The following is a 17,758-nucleotide window of genomic DNA, read 5'->3' as shown; positions in this document are numbered from 1 at the left end:
ATTTAAAAATAATTTTAAAACAATATTATTTGAAATTAATTTAAATTAATTCAAGTTAATTTATATAAATTATAACCCTGTTTTTAAACCAGATAAGTTGAGTTTAATAACGCTGCTTATATTGTCTACTGTCGCATGTCCACAATAAGGATATTATCAATAAAGGAAGTGGGGAAAGTATTGTGGACAAAGAAAGAGGCGACCAATGAAAAAAGTGGAACATTAGCTTCTTTTCTTTTATCTGTTCTTCTAACCTTTGACCACGAACCAGGCATGTTTTTACTATGAATTTTAACAATAAAATAATATTTTTTTTCTCTTAAAAAAAAACCCATGATTAATTAAAATTAAATTTTTTAATTTATTTTTATTTAAATTTTATAGAATTATCAGAATCTCATATCTCAGATTATAAATTTCACAGATTAATTATAATTATTTCGAGTCAATTTAATGTATCATTATCTTATTATTTTTTTAAATAAATATGTTGTCTAATATATGACTATTTTAATATTTAAAAAAATATTTAATGCACATTGAATTTATTACTTTCTAACATCTTTATATATTTTTAAAGGTTAGAAAAAAAATTCTTGCCAGCGGGGTAATACAAGGCAAAAATCTAATTGGTTCTAATTACCGTAAAACGAGAATAAATCCCCTGCCGTCCAACCAAAAAAATGTTTTTAACCAAGTACAGTACACGTGTTAAATCCACCTCTATTTTACGGTAGATGGTAGGGACTAAAATTGCGTTAAAAAAAATGTTTGATATTATGATAGTTTTTTTTTTAAAGTGTTTTTAATTTAAAAATATATTAAAATAATATTTTTTAATTTTTTATATTAGTATATTAAAATAAAAAAATAATTTAAAATAAAAAATAATCCTTAAAAAAAAACACCAAAAACAAACACTGCCTGAAAGTTCGAGAAGTTTTTACTGTGGAAACTGGAAAGCAAATCCAGTGCGTTGGATGCAATGGGGAAGGAGATTCGGGCAGGAGAGAAAAGCTGACCGAGAATCAATCTAGTACAGGAGTTACGTGGGCCCCTACGAGTGAGTGGGTGAGATTGAAGGTGAGCTCCTAACCGTTAATATTTCAGTACTGTTGTGGTGAGGTGTATGGATGGTGGGGCCCAGTGAGAAGGAGGAGACTAGATTATTTGGAATTCTAGAACTTTCTGCCGTGAGAAATCACCATGTGGGCTGCGGACAAATTTTTGTATGAAGTATTTTAATTTACTTTTAAATTATGTTTAAAAGCGATGACACAGTCTCCCTCCATGAACAATTATAAACAGTTGTTTAAATATTGCATTGATACACAACTTAAAATGTTATTTAGATTTTTGTTTGAAATTTAATAACAGTATTAAGTAATTTCTTGGAAAATTGTCTCTAGTATCCTATAATTAGGTGGTCAAAATTGAACTTATTTATTAAATTTTAAAAAATTATAGTTTTTTTTAAAAAAAAATTATAGTTTAACCATCTACTAGGTAGCCCTGTGGTAAGAGTTTGGGACTAAGGAGTTTGTTTTCCCTGTGGTATCATGTTCGAGCACTGTGGTTGTTAATATAATGGTCACTGGAGGCTTACATGGTTGTTAACTTCAGGGTCTGTGGGATTAGTCGAGATACGCGCAAACTAACTCGGACACCCACGTTAATAAACAAAATTATAGTTTATATTTATTGTACCTAACACGTTAAAAAAATATTTGATTATATATATTTATTATTATTTTTCATTTAATATTAAAAAGTATCTAAACCTATTAAAATTAAAAAATTACCGACCCATGTACTTCCACTAAACATCAAACATGGTCACCATCTTCCCTTATATTTGGTCTCTCACCGGCCACCATCTTCAATTGTAAACTCATAAAGTTCGCCATTGACCAATGAATTTACAAGTACTTTTATTCAAGAGATGGTAATAAGAGACATCATAACCATCTACTGTTTATCAAAAAAATAATACAAAATTAAACTTAAATTATTAGATTAAACTGATTTTTTAACATGATTTCCGAACAAATAATTCTTTTATATTAATTTTTTTTAATTTTTTGTCTTATCCGTGAGCAGCACGCTATTGCTCATTCTATCATCACCATACATCCTTCTATAAAAAAAAAAATTCTATTACTGTCAATCTATATTTGATTAAGTGATTTAAGCTCTAATTATATATAATTTACTAGTCTTGATTTTGTTTGTCCTTACAATCACAATTTGAGACTTTTTTCTTAAATATATAATTTGAAGTGTCCGGGCCAGCTTTCGCACACCACAACTGATCCTCGGGCCCGCTAAACATCCTGCAAGCCCAGTAGACATGTAAGGCACCACGAGGATGACAGACATACACAGAGAAAATCAAACCCAAGTGTAGAGGAAGGAAACAAGTAATTTCCCCCCGCTAGGCCACAACCTCAAGTGCAATTTGAGACCATTTTATTATTATTATTGTGTCTTTTATTATTTTAGTTGAATTAATTTTTTATATATATAAAATATTAAAGCCTCATTAATCAAATCAAATGGTAGTTCACAATCTTACAATCCTAAATTTTTTTTCTAATTAAACTTAATTAATAATACAATCCCAATTCTTTTCTAATTAAAATTAAATAATACAAGATAGTTTTACCCTGGCTACATTTCATGCACAAAGAAATTACGTTTAAAAAATTATTTGGGAGAATAATATAAAACCAAATTTTAACATCTTAAATTATTGAGTCGAATCGTTGTTTAACACCGGCGGGTAGTGTGTATCACAACATATTGGAGAAAATTATGAGAGGGAATGAGGCAAGGGTTCAATTTTCCCATGGCTGAGAAACCTCCAATCATGAAGAAAAAACCCCAGCCTGGTGTATTATGGCAATAATAATAATAATTAAAAAAAAATGAGGATCAAAGTATAGCTTTGATTGGGTGGAATAAGTCTATTTTATTTTAATAAGACGATAAAAAAATGGAAAACAATAGTAAACGGACAAAAGTTTTTTTGTAAAAATAACAACAATAACCTAAGAAAAAAAACCTATGAAGATATGATTTATGATTTAAAAAATAATTATTCATACTAAAAAGATTAAATTATCCTGAGATTAACCATAAAACCTAGTTAAAAAGGCCAAAAAAAACCCCTGATCCACTGTTATTTTTACTTTATTGCAAGGGAAAATTGACTTTTTTACTTTATTTAAAATAAAAAAAACCCAAATACTTTTGGTCAACAGCTTTATTTTTTAAAAAATTAGAAATACTTAAATCATTTAACTATTTAAAAAATTATACACCCCGTACAATCATTAAAAACTAATTATCCGTGTAAAAAAATCAAAATACCCTCAACTCAACTCAAAGAGTATTGGAAGTGTAGAACCATAAATCCATTGTTGTAATGAATAGGGAAATGTGTTTTAGATGTTTTGTTATCTGTGTTAACAACTTATTTTTTATTTATTAATAATATAACATAAATGCTTTATTTTTATTTTTTTGATTAAAAAAACCCCAGAATGAACACAAGACGTGAACCCCTTTCCTGCGTCGCAATCCACACAAGAATCGAATTCCAAATCCAGATCCAGATTCAAAGTGAAAAAACCCATTTCTAACTCCCTCTGTGTGTGAAATCCAAGAGCAATAGCAAAGATAATAGAGGTTAATTGGATGAACTAGCTGGATTCACTGGGATTCGCTGTTACTGTTGACAAATCAAACAAGAATCTAGAAGATGTTTCTGTGATTTATTCGACAAAAAGAAAACACCTCCTCCCTCTTCTCTCTACATTCTCTGCAGAAATCATGATAAAGAAAAATAGACTCAGTATCTTGTCAAATGAAAGCAGCCCCAAGAAGACCCTTTATTCTAATAAAAATGATCATTATTTCGGTGGAGATCGAACGATTCAGCCTTCTCCAGTGGAGTGTGAGACAGAATGTAGGAGCCTAGGAGGAGGGTCTAACTCTTCTTTCCCAAATGTATTCTGTAACTCGTGCGGGTCGATTCCTAAATAATATAAATATTTTAAATCTAAATTATATAGCATTCATCAGATCCAAATTACTTAAATCAAGGAGGTTAAACATATTTAATATTATTATAAATATTAATATTATTATTATTATTAAATTAAAAAATATCAATATTAAAAAAAAACCATAGATTTGATTTGAAGGGTAAAATTTAAATTTATTCTTATTGTTATTATTGTTATTATTATTATTATTAAATTTGAAAAAAAATATATTACTATAGAAAAAAACCATAGATTTGATTTGAAATATAAAATTTAAAATTATTATTAAAAAAAATCATAAATTTAATTTGAAATAATTAAAAACTATAAGAATCTGGATCAAGCAAGTTTAATATTATTATTAGGGTAGCCAGACCCCATAAAGTTGAGTATGGTGGGGTAACCGACCCAAGTAACTTGGGTCTGACGCTCCTGCCAGACCTAAGTTACTTGGATCTGGGAGGTCAGACATATTTAATATTATTATTAATATTAATATTTTTATTTCTAATATTTTTAATATAATTATTAAAAAAATTAAAAAAATATTGTTACGATTGAAAAAAAATCATAGATTTGATTTAAAAGATAAATTTAAAAATTGTTGTTGTTGTTGTTGTTGTTATTCTTATTATGATTATTAGTATTATTCTTATTCTTATCATCATTAATAAATATGAAAAAGAAATATTATTACTATTAAAAAAATCATAGATTTGTTTTGAAGGGTAAAATTAAAAATTATTATTATTATTATTATTATTATTAAATTTGAAAAAAAAATATTATTATTATTGAAGAAAAACCATTGATTTGATTTGAAGGGTAAAATTAAAAATTATTATTATTATTATTATTATTATTATTATTATTATTATTACTATCATCATTAATAAATTTGAAAAAAAAAACAGTAGATTTGATTTAAATTGTAAAATTAAAAATTATTAGTATTAGTATTAATATCATCATCATCATTAATAAATTTGAAAAAAAATATTATTGCTATTAAAGAAAAACCATAAATTTGATATGAAGGGATTAAAAACTATAAAAATATAGGTCAAACAAGTTCAATATTATTATTACTATTATAAATATTATTATTTTTATTATTATTAGGGAAGTCAAACCCCAAAAACTTGGGTCTGGCTAGGCCGCCAGACCCAGGTAACCTAGGTCTTCTAGGGGCATCAACCCAAGTTACTTGGGTCTGGAAGGTGATGTCATACCCAAGAAACCCGAGTCTGGCTAGACCCCAGGAACTTGGGAGGGGCACGATTGAACCCTAAGAGCTAGTGTTTGGGCGGGGAGAGAGACACATGCTACTTGGATCTGGAAGAGGATGTCATACCCAAAAAATATGAGTCTTATTATAATCATTGTTATTATTATTATTATTATTATTATTATTATTAAAATTTTTTAAAAATATTATTACTATTGAAGAAAAATTATAGATATGATTTGAAGAGTAAAATTAAAAACTATAAGAACTTAGGTCAGACATGTTTAATATTATTATTAATATTATAAATATTATTATTGTCAATATTATTAATATAATTATCAAAACATTTGGAAAAAAATATTATTACTATTAAAAAAAACTATAAATTTGATTTCAAAGGTAAAATTGAAAATTATTATTATTATTACTTTTAGTATTATTCTTATTGTTACTATTACTATTACTATTGTTATTATTAAATTTGAAAAACATATATTGTTATTTTTATTATAAATATTATTATTATTATTATTATTATTAGGGGAGCCATACTCAATCAATCTCATACTCAAAATCAATCTAGAATCCCTTGAATCTAGCAAAATCCAAAACAAATAATTAAAATAAATAACTCAGCGCAGTCACATAGTACTTATATCAACCCAGCACAGTGACAGAGCACTTATACCTGTCTAGAACGAAGAGAAATAGCAAAGAAACCACTGTCATCCCCTGCAAAATCAACAAAAATCAAGAGCTACCACGCAACATGGAATGTTGCAAGCAAGACCTGTATCTAACCACCAAACCCTCTACACTGAACAAATCAGGAGAAAGTCAGGCCAACAAATATCACTACAACAAACAATTCAACAGCCCATAGCATGTCATGCACACCATGAAAAAATGGCAAAAAGCAAACCGCTCACAACTTATCGCAAGAACCAACTAACTCCTCTCCGATAAACACTACTCTAATCCACAGTGAAAACATTCATAATCCACAATAAAAAACTCAGCTCTTTTATCTTTTGTTATAATTATAGTTTAGCTTCTGCTACTACCACTGGTTGCTATAATAATTCATTTTTGTTTAAAGTACCTATTTAACCCAATGTTAAAATGCAAGTTATTTATAAAAAGAAATTCAAAGTATCAATTAAAAAACTCATGTAAGTAATTAAATAAATCAAATAAATTGATAATTATTTATATAAATAAATAAAAAAAAAATTATTAACAATAATAAAAAATTGAGAGATGGATATAGGTCAAAATATTTAATATTGTAATACGAGTGATTTACTCGGTTGTATTTAATGAATTTATTTATGAAAACCAATATGTAACAAAAATCGACATACACATAAAATTTATTAAATAAAATAAAAGAAAAAAAATTACATACTAGGATGCACATATTAAAAATATTGTAAAAAAATAAATATATATTTTTTAAAATAAGCTTAATCTATATAAAATAAAAAAAAATTATAGATGAATCACGCTAACCTCGTAAAAAAACTAAACATGCTCAATATAATAAAAAAAAAATCATCATCTCAAAAATGATAAATAAGAAAAACAAATCACAGAGAAAAGATATTAATCAAAACATAAATGCAAAAAATATTAAAAAAATACAAAAAAGCAGTAATCTAAAAAAATAGAAAATTATATATATAAAAAATGAGGCCAAGCGTTGTGGGCCTGGTCAACCGGGCCTAGCACCTGGCCCATAAAAAAGGGCCTGCGCGCGAGTCTTTTTCCCCTGAAGTTAATGAGGTGAATGACACGTTGTCCGTCCCATTCTTTGCAAAAAAAATAAAAATAGATGACACATCGTCTATAATTGCTTAGAATCAGGCCATTGTGATGGCCGGAAAAATAAGACTCTTGTATTTTTAATTTATTTTGACTCAAAGCACCTAGAAAACACGCTTTGAACCTTATTTAATCAATCCATAGCCTTCAAAAACTTAAAAAACCGCCCCAAAACCCATAATCAACATAAAATCCAAAATCTTTCAGAGTTCAGGTCTATTTTTTATAGGTGTTTTCAAGGTCAGAAAATGCTTAATCATAACTCTTCTCATCATATGAAATAAAATTAACATAAAAATCAATCGTTTTAGAGCCTGAATCATCGGCAGCAAAGAATTTCTTTGTTTAAGTTGAAATCCCAGGACCCCCTCTCTTTCCTCCACTAAAAAAGACTGAAAAAAAAGAGGGAAATGAAGTATGGTACCAAAATGCAATGTTTAAAAGTTATATGGACCAACTAACCAAATAGATTAAAAGGTTGGGGTACTAAAATAAACTTTCCAAACAAGTTGCAGAGCCGTCATCCATGTTACCCGTGTTTTTCACTTAAGTCCTCTTTCTTTCAATTCAATCCTTATCCTCTAAAAAATATATAATTAGGCTTCAATTTGGGTTAAAAAAGGCTCAATGTATAAAAAAAAGTTTGATAATCAAATTAAAATTTTTTAAAATTCTCACTATTATAATTCATAGTAAAATTTGAGAGAAGACAATAAAAATGGTTACAGGAAAAATGCCTCACGATTTATATTATAAGTAATATGAAGTGAGAAAGAGAGAAAATGTTCAACTAGGAATGCTTTGTTCTTTTGTCTTATATTGGGTATGATATATATGGGGTAATTTAGTTATTTCCTCATATTTAAAATTTTGATTTCACCCAGTTGTGAATTATAGTTTTTTAAAGTTTTGTAGGTAAGTGTAATTTTAATTTATCTCTAATGTTTTTAGCTGAAATAAAAAATAATTAGTCATAGATTATAATTTTTTTTCATCTTATATTCAATATTTTATATGCCATAGATTATAACTTTTGGGTTCCTGAATTTGAATCTTATTACAACATCTAAAAGAATTTATTTATTTTAAACATATAAAAGATCTGATAGTTATAGATTAAAAAAAAAAAAAAAAAAACTAAACTTGATGAAATATATATTACCTTTGAGATGACTGTGCATCAATTTCACTTTAAAATTATTTTTAAATACTCAAATAACATGACTGGGTTTTCTCTATAGAAAGATAATAAAAATTATAATGACATGAACATAAGATCACAAATGTTCATGTTTTAAAATTAAAATAAATTATTAACTATTAATTATTAAAAAAACTAAAAAAAAAATCAGAGTTTTACTGTGTGAGACCATGTTTATCCTTTCACAAATCACTATTTGTAGCACAGTTTGCTATGCGACTTTTTGCTCTCGGTTCCTTGATTTTTATTTTGGTTTGTTTTGGCCATCCAATTTTAGTTTCTTTCTAATTGATCCTAAAACATTTCTTTGTATTTGTCCTTTTTTTTTTCATTCCTTTTGGATTACCTTTTATCACGTTCTTTGAGAGTTTGAGATTTTAATTTTTGAATTTTGAATTATTAGATAAAATAAAATTAAAAGAACATGGACCAACATTAATATTTGGTGAAAAAATCCTTTTCCATGTTTACTGTTATAAGGGGTGTAAATCTACAGTTTAATCCCTCAATTTTTTTTTAAAGTTTGGTCCTATATGGTTGTGGAATGTTCATTTAGATCTCAAAGTTCATTTGTTTTACATTTCGATCCTTGAAACTTGATAGAGAAAAGAGAAGTTCGTTGAAAAATATTAAGGAGAGAGAAAGATTTTGGATGATCGGATTCTATCTACCAATAACTTTAATTTTGGTGTTTATAGATTTGTCTTTGAGAGTGAAATTACATAGAGATGGTTTTCATATTCAATGATATATATATAAAAAAATAGATCGAAACTCAATTTTTTTTTCTATTTGATTTAATTTTGTGTTTTTAGGTCGATTATAATGTATTTCATTGTTAGAAATGGAGTTATAATAGTTCAAGGGATTTTTTTAATGTTATTATTGAAAATTGTTGAAATCTAGGTTTTTGGATCCAAAAACTAGGATGTCAAATTCTTGATTGCTAGAGCCACCTTTAGTGACCAGAAAAGAACTATATGCGTTGTTTGTCTAGACATATGATGTGTTGTCAATCAAAATTAAAAGAAAAAATAGTTAGGACTAGCAATTATAAAAAAAAAAAAAAAACCAAGCATGTCTAAGTTTTTATTTTGGACCAGACGCATATGTTTTATGCAGACACACATGGCTTTCGATTTTATAATTGTTTTTTCTCTTTCTTTTTGCATTTTTTTTTAATTTAATTATCTTTAAATAAAATTATTTAAATGATTATCAAATCATGAAATTATTTATAAAAAAATATTGGTGTTTTCATGATAATATTAGCAATTGATTTTTAAATAGGTAAATTTGAACCTAATATGTATGATTTTTTAAATGCGTATGGAAAATCTATTTTTAAAATTTTGATAGTAAATTTTTGTATAATTTCTCTTCATGTTAGTTTTGTTATATCTTTTTAATACATTCATTTCAAAATCATCAATTCATTATTTATTTATTTATTATTAAAACTTGCAATAAACAACATAGCTAAAGATAAAATATAATTTTAAAAATACATTAGTAAAAAAAATAAAAATATTAAAGAGAATTTAGTCTTAACAACTTTTTTTACAATTTATTAATTCATTTAATTTTCACTGTACTCATTAACTTTTCAATTCTCAATTAGAATTTTCATGATACAAAAAAATACATTACAATACTAACATATTTTTTATGTGAAAAAATAACTTTAAATCTCACCCCCATCGAGTGAAAAAAGAATTGACATAGAAAGAAAAAAAGGGCATAAAAGACTTCAAAGAAAGACATATTATAGTTTGCAGGATGTATTAATTAGATTATATACAATTCGAGTGATAGATCCATAATTTTCAATTACTATTGTGATGAAGAAATAATTCTTAATGTATTTTGAAAAATACTAAATAATAAAAGATAATACAAAATAAATAAATTGAGAATAAATAATTGATAAATGTCTTCATAATTATATACAATGGCTTCTCATATTTAAAAACGTTGCATGCTAATTTAGTTATTAATGTAATATTTTAGAATAAAATAATATAAATAAATTAGTAAATATTAAAGTTTAAAATGTCTTTAAATAGACAACCATATTTAACATTTGAATCAAAATAAATTATGTTAATAAAACCTATATCAACAAAGCTAGTTGGGCAAAACACTAAAGATACAAGCTCATTTGCACAGTTTACTCGAACAGTTTAATAGTATCTTTGCCCTTCTTAAAAAAATCAATTGCCTTGATGTTGGGGATATTTAGATTTTTTCACAGAATCCATTAATCATTAAAGGATTAATTAGAGGTGTATATGTCTTTTTTATTTTTTAAACACAATAAAATGACAAAAAACCACTTGAAAGCAAAAACAATAAAACAACTCTCAATAGGCTTTTTTTTATCTTTTCAAAATGGTTTTTTATAATTATTAGGTAAGTTGAGGGGAAATTTAGTATAAACATAAAAAATGATAAAAAAAAAGGAAGTAAAATGCATAGAGATACGAAAAAATTCCTTTGAAATCTGAAAAATTAAAATTGGCATCAAAGAGTTTTTTTATATTTTTACAATGATGTTTTTTGCTATTATCATGTTAGCCGAGGGGCAATTTGATTTTTGACCAAATATAAAAAAAAAATGTGATTGGCATATGCACAACACGATTCAATATATAGGAGACACTTGTGCCCTTCAAGCGACGTGTGTGGCGCCTCCCTAAGTTCAAAACCCACCTATGTCACGTCATTGGAAGCACTGCTAGGTCCACTTTCTTTAGGGATGACGCGTGTTGGTGGTGGGTAAGTGATTTGTCGCCGGTTGGGCTTTCTTTTCCCCCCCCCCTTTTTTTTTCTCTCTTCCCTAAAAAATAATAGACTTGTCCACTTTTTTATTGGTATTTCAACTTCAGTTCTTATTCTTTCGATTTCTAATTTTTCTTCTTTGCCTTTTAGTAAAAGTTTTATTTATTTTCAATTTCATTCTTCAATCTCAAATTGACATATCTTATTTTTTTCAATTTGATCCTTATTCTTTTGATTTCTAATTTTTTTTCTTGGCCTTTTTTGTAAAAGTTTTATTTATTTTTAATTTCATCATTTAGTCCAAATTTATGGTATATTATTTTTACCAATTTGGTCCTCATTTTTTTTCCCCTTTTATGAAAGTTATTTTTATTTTCAATTTCACCCTTAAATGAAAATTTTGTTTTTATTTTTTACATCAATTTCGATCCTCATTCTTTTTATTGTTTTTTTTCTTTTTGCAAAATTAATTTTTCTCTTCAATCTCACCTTTCAATCAAATATAAAACTTCTTTTGTATTTCAATTTTCATCCTTGTTCTTTTAATTGCTATTTTTTTTGTTTTTAATCCTTTTTATAATTGAAATTATTTTTTCAATTTCATCCTTCAACATTTGATTGATTGAGAATTGAGCTACATTATTTTTTCAGATAATATGCTTCAGGTCTAAAGACCTAGATTACAGGTTTGAAAAGTTAACACGAGTTGATATGTTTTTTTTTTAAAATAGGCTTTGTGATTTTCTTTATTTTTTTTTATACCGAGTTAGTCTGATTTCATGATCTAGGCTATGAGTTTAATAGGATAACAGGGTTGGTTCGACCTAAATTATCTGGGTTACAGGTTTCTCATGCTAACTTGAGATGATCAAGACTGATTTCTTTGGTCTTTATTTTACCCTATTTTATCCTTTTGTGTTTAATGAGTTTAGAATTGAGCTCATCATTTGTCCTCCTTTGAAAATAATTTTTTTCCTAGGTTATCGTGATTATTTTTAAAAATAATTTGTTCATCTAGTGTTATTGCCTATTTTTTCTATCATTTAATTAAAATAAAACCTACTTATTTGACCTAGTTGGGTCCATGACCCAAGTTGTGAATATTTTTTTTTTCTTTTTTAGAACGTGTTTGCGGTATCTGAACATTATTTTTATGCAAAAGAAAAAAATTAGTCTGCCCCTAGGACATATCGCGGGTCCACACCTGGTAACAATACGAAAAGGAAATTGTATGAACAAAAGAATTTGCGATTCTAAAATGGAAAAATATTAAAAAGCTTTTTTATTTTGAGCGTGACAACACTTTACATACATCTTTTTTTAATTATTACATCATCAATATCTTTCAATCTCGCATATACAATAAGATTAACAATATGTGCACAACATGTTACATGCATGAAATCATTTGACAAGATATTAGTTACCTAAACATTTAAGAGTCAATTTATTTGAACTTGCATTGTCTAATGTAACCGTTAAAATCTTATCATTTTCCCATTCAAACAAATAATTCTTAATTGTTTAGCCAATTGTTTCACCTTTATGATTAGAAACTTGAAAAAAGTTTAGAATTATTTGTATTCAAGTGCCAACCAATATTAATTTAATGGGCAGTCAAACACATATAATTAATATTTTAGATTGATGTCCATGTATTAGTTGTTAAACATGTTTGTTAACCATTTACATAAATTTTCAAACAATCTCTTCAAATCATCAAACAAGAAGGACTATCAAATCTAAGTTGCATTAACTGACAAATTGATTTAAACCCTTGATTCTCAATAAAGTTAAAAGATGGCTCATAAAGTATAATTATTTTTATTAGGGCTTTCCTTAATTACAATCCAAATTAAGAGAAAATAAAAGAGAAAAATGCAAGATTAACTTAGATTCTACATATTAGAGTTTGATGGATTGGGTCTTCGATAATAAAAGAGACCGAGAAAGAGGGGGAGCAGGGGGAGATGGGTGACAGGCATGTTAGGAGGTGTGACTGTTGTCAAAAGAGAACAAATTACAATTGATAGATTTAAAGTATCTAATTTGTTGTATAAAGCGGGGAGAACGGGAAGGAGAGATGGCAGATAAGGTAATGTATTGATCTCTCAAGTTTTAAGAGGGGAGAGAATGAGGGAGATAAATGGCAGAAAGGGTTGAGGGGAGAGTCTGGCTGCTGTTAATAAGAAAAAGGGGAAATGTTATAGGGTTAGGTTAGTTCAATTTATACCTTTTTTTAAGTTGATTTACATTTAGTCTGGTCTGGTTTGATTTATATGGTTTTAGTTTCTAAAATCAAAATTTAACTGGACTAAGTGATTTTTCTAGTTTTTAAATTTTTTTTTTCTAGTTTTTTTTCTCTTGGTTCAGTGTTTTCAATTTGTTTTAACACCCCTAACAAGGACAACAATTAGATAATCATTTTGTTTGTAACTTTTGTTTCTTTTTTTCTTCTTCCTTTAACGGTTGTGAATTGCCCTTTCTTTTATTTACTTCAAAAAAATTAAATCTTCTAAGAAAATGACTACGCACCTAGCCTCAAAACACTATTTATTATAATAGTATAATGATGGATTTGCCCTGCAGCTATAAAACCATGATTCAATTGTCATTTTTAATTTTTTCAGGAGCGTGATAGTTTTTTTTTACCTTTTCTGGCTCAATAAAATGACATAGTTACCCCTAAAATAAAAACAGAAAACAAAATTGATGTCCAATGGCTTTTTAGTGTTTTCAGATTTTTTTAGCACAGGAAAATTATTTAATTACCTTTAAGGAAAAATCCACTAAACTATCTTTCAGAGGCTTTTTCATCTTTTCATCATGATTTTTTGGTTAATATCAATTTAATTTAGGGATATTTTTGTAGTTGACTAAATATTAAATATTATAAAAAAAACATGTTGATGTGTGCAGCACACACTAGTAAGTGAGCGGCCGCCCTTCAGGCGTTGCATGTGAGGCCTTCTAGTTACCAAACGCCGCCTTTCACGGCGATGTTTGAATCGTCTTAACATCCCCTCCGTGACGAGGCAGTGCATGTGGCTAATGAACCTCTGATTTGACGCTGATGATCTTTTCTTTTTTTTTTTCCTTTTTTTTTCTTCTCTTTGATTTTTGTCCCCTTCAAAACTTCAAAGTTGCCCTTCAATTTATTATTCCTTCAGATTTGGTCTCTATTTTTTTTTATTACTATTGTTTTATTTGGAATAATTTATAAAATTAAAATTCTTTTTCAATTTCATCGCTCTTTAATTTTTTTCATCTTTCAAATTTAGTCCTCATTTTTTTTATTACTATTTGTTTTATTTGAGATAATTTTTTAAATTAATTTGTTTTACAATTTCATCCTCCTTAAGTTTTTTTTCCTATCAAATTTTATCCTATTTTTACTTTTTTCTTTCTTTCTATATAACTTTTCACTAATTTAAGAAATGACCTAGCTCAGCTCGGTTCTTTTTATTTGTCGTACTTTGTTGAATTTATTTTGAAAAAAAAATTAAATTGATTTTTTTTACTTCATCCTTCAACATTAGATTGGTTAAAAATTATTTTTTTTTTCAGTTCCATCCTTCAAGGTTGGAATTTTTTGATATTGAGATTCATGATTTGTTTCAATTTCCTTTATATTCTTTTATCATTATCCCATAATTTAGACCGTAAGTTTGGCGACTTAGCTTAAGTTGGCTTGAAGTTTTTTTTAGGATTATTTTTTTAATTTAATATTTGTTACATTTTGTTCTTTAGCATTGGGTTGTTTTAGAAGTTAGCATCATAATCTTTTCTTGTCTACTTTTATTGAGTTATCTCATTCGCATGATCTAGGTCGTAGAGCTTAGTTGGCTTGCTCGGTTTACTAGTTGTTTTTTTTGTCATTGATTTTTTTCTCAATTCCATCTCTCTGTATATGATTTGTTCAGAATTAGAATTTGGCTTTTTTTTTATTTGTTTTTTGTTAATTTATCCTGATCTTGTTACCTGATTTGTATATTTGACATGCTCATTTAGATTAGCTGAGATCGGTTTTTTCTTTTTTTATCAGTTTCTTTTCCTTTGTTTTTTTATTTGTCTGGCTGGAATCCTAGCTTCATCACCTTTTTCATTACGGTGACCCTTTTTTTTTGCAAATCCTAAAGATTTGTTTTTTAAAATGTTACATTACCTGTCATTATCTTTTATTATTATTATTATTATCTTATTAGATTATACCTTCTTTTTTTTTTTTTTTTGCTCAATCAGAGTCGGGTTTTTTTTCTCTTTAAAACACTCTTGCATTGTACAGGCACCCTTTTTTTTTTTTGTAACCAATAGAAAAGAATTCTTACCCGTGACACAACGTCAACCCACAAATCTAGTTATTCACTATTAAAGGAATCTATTTCTTTTTTCCTACATATAAGTATTATCTTAAAGCGATAGTTCCTGATCCTAAACTACGAAATTTAGAGAACAAACTAGATGTCATGTCTGCACTATGCCGCGAGCTTGTAGCATGCTTGTACATTGTCGTGGGTTTATAGAAAAAATCATAAAAAAATAAAAATATATATATAGAGAAAAAGTATTGCAATCCACAATGTTTTTAAGAAAAAAACTACAAAGTTAAATTCTCAACTAACTTAATATTAAAAAAATAAAATCGACAAAGATAATTTTGAAAAAAATCATAACAAAAAAAAACGAAAGGAAAAAAAAACTATGCGAGAAACAATGTAGCAATCTATAGTGTTTCACGGGGAAATCAACAATTTTAATTCTCACCCAGCTCAATATTAAAAATAATAAAATCGATAAAAACAATTTTGAAAAAAAATCATAACAAAAAAAAATCATGTGAGGGAACACTGTAACAATCCACATTGTTTTAAAAAAAAACTACGAAGCTAAATTTTCAACCAGCTTAATATGAAAAAATAAAATCGACAAAGACAATTCTAAAAAAAAACACAAAAAAATAAAAAAAAGAAGAAGATAATTTTGGAAAAAAAACAAAAAAAAATAGAAAACAAAGGGGAAAAAAACATGTGGGGAAAGTTAAAGCTAAATTCCCAACTAGCTCAATATTAAAAAAAAAATTGACAAATATAATTTAAAAAAAAAACATGTAGGGAAACACTATAACAAAACAAAAACCATGTGGAGAAACATTGTAGCAATCTACAGTGTTTTTTTAAAAAAAACTACGAAGCAAAATTCTCAACCAGCTCAATATGAAAAAAAAAATCAACAAAGACTATTCTGGAAAAAAAAAAGAAAAAAATTCATAAAAAAAAAAACCATGTAAGGAAACATTGTGGCAATCCATAATATTTTAATGAAAAAAACTATAGAACTAAATTCTCAATCAGTTCAATATTAAAAAAAAATTGACAAAGATAATTTTAAAAAAAATACAAAAACAAAAATAAATAAATAAATAAAAAAGACAATCTTGAAAAAAAAAAAAATCGTGATAACCACTATGACAATCGAAAACAATATTGAAATTGATTTTGGTAGAAACCATAATATATTACAAAAAATGTTGATGAAACTTTAAATTCCATGATATATTACAAAAAATGAATGTGCATGTTCTTTTGTACATGTTGCTCCCTCTTATTTCAAAACTTTAAAAATTGTCAAGAGTTAACAACAAACAAGCTATGGCCTCTTACAAGTTAGAAGTAAAACTATCAAAACAAGAGAGGGGGGAACATAAACCAAGGAATAAATCGAAAGAAGTGAACTATATGGTCATTCCATATAATAATTTCAATCGATATGGTTTTTATTGAAATGGAAGGGGTGATTAAGATTTCTATTTACTGGTCAAGAGGCATCCACTCCAGTTCTACTTGTAGTTCCCCAGATTCAACATTCTGGAGTTTCAATGAGATCTCCTGTTTCACCTTCCCGTCAACAATGTTTATGATGCTATCATCTATGAGGGCGTTGTCGTTTGATTTCAGCCATTTTCCAATCTGCATATTTCCAAACATTTCTGGATCCCCGAATGCCATTGCTGATGTGATCAATGGCTGGATGTCAATCTCTGCTTCCCCCATTATGTCATCGGCAGAAAATGTGTCATGATCAAAAACGCTCTGCAATGCATAACAAACAAAAGGTAAGGCAAATAGTTGCCATGAGCAAATTAGAATAACCAAGAATTTGTTCATTGACGGATAAAGGTGAAAGGATTCATTTAATGAGATGTAGCAAATTAGTTTTAGTAATAGCAAATTTATAGCAAAAAAAAAAAACACAAGTATTTGCCTGATTACTCAAGATAACTATGGAAGTAGTTGTGGTTTATAACGACAACACAAGTATTATATCCCCCATAGTTTTAAAACCCAAACTGACCCAGCAGGGTGACTCAAGGCCAACGTCCTTTTGTTATCCATATACGTTCTGTTTTTAATCCTAATCACTAATTTCTTCCCCTCTTCAATCTTCGCTTCAATTCAAGCTTCTTCTTCCTAATCCACATGAAGATTTCTAGACTTCAGTTCAAAACCCATCCCCGGGTCACTCCTATGAAAGAATCAAAAGATAAAAAGATTTATAAGAGAGAAAAAAATACTTGAATGGTAAAACTCTAGATGTTGATGGCTGTGTGGATGGTTATCTCCAGACATTGATGGTTGTGGCATGGTTGGGGCTGTTGGGTTTTGGGTGGAGAGA

General features: G+C 27.4%; 1 protein-coding gene across 5 annotated transcripts in view; it reads right to left on the bottom strand.

Annotated features, from left to right (window-relative positions):
- Positions 1 to 16,613: 16,613 nt before the first annotated feature.
- Positions 16,614 to 17,758, bottom strand: part of LOC7487566 (ADP-ribosylation factor GTPase-activating protein AGD12) — a 29,482-nt gene continuing 28,337 nt past the window's right edge. For all 5 annotated transcript variants that reach the window (XM_052445821.1, XM_024593625.2, XM_002298854.4 and 2 more), the window contains one exon: positions 16,614 to 17,175. In XM_052445821.1, coding sequence (XP_052301781.1) covers positions 16,894 to 17,175 — 282 coding nt within the window. In that variant the 3' untranslated portion in view covers positions 16,614 to 16,893. The remainder of the gene's footprint in view (positions 17,176 to 17,758) is intronic.

This window comes from Populus trichocarpa, chromosome 1 (assembly GCF_000002775.5).
Source record: "Populus trichocarpa isolate Nisqually-1 chromosome 1, P.trichocarpa_v4.1, whole genome shotgun sequence".
Taxonomy (NCBI): domain Eukaryota; kingdom Viridiplantae; phylum Streptophyta; class Magnoliopsida; order Malpighiales; family Salicaceae; genus Populus; species Populus trichocarpa.
Note: the sequence above shows the minus strand (reverse complement) of the source record. Positions and strands in the feature narration are given on the sequence as shown.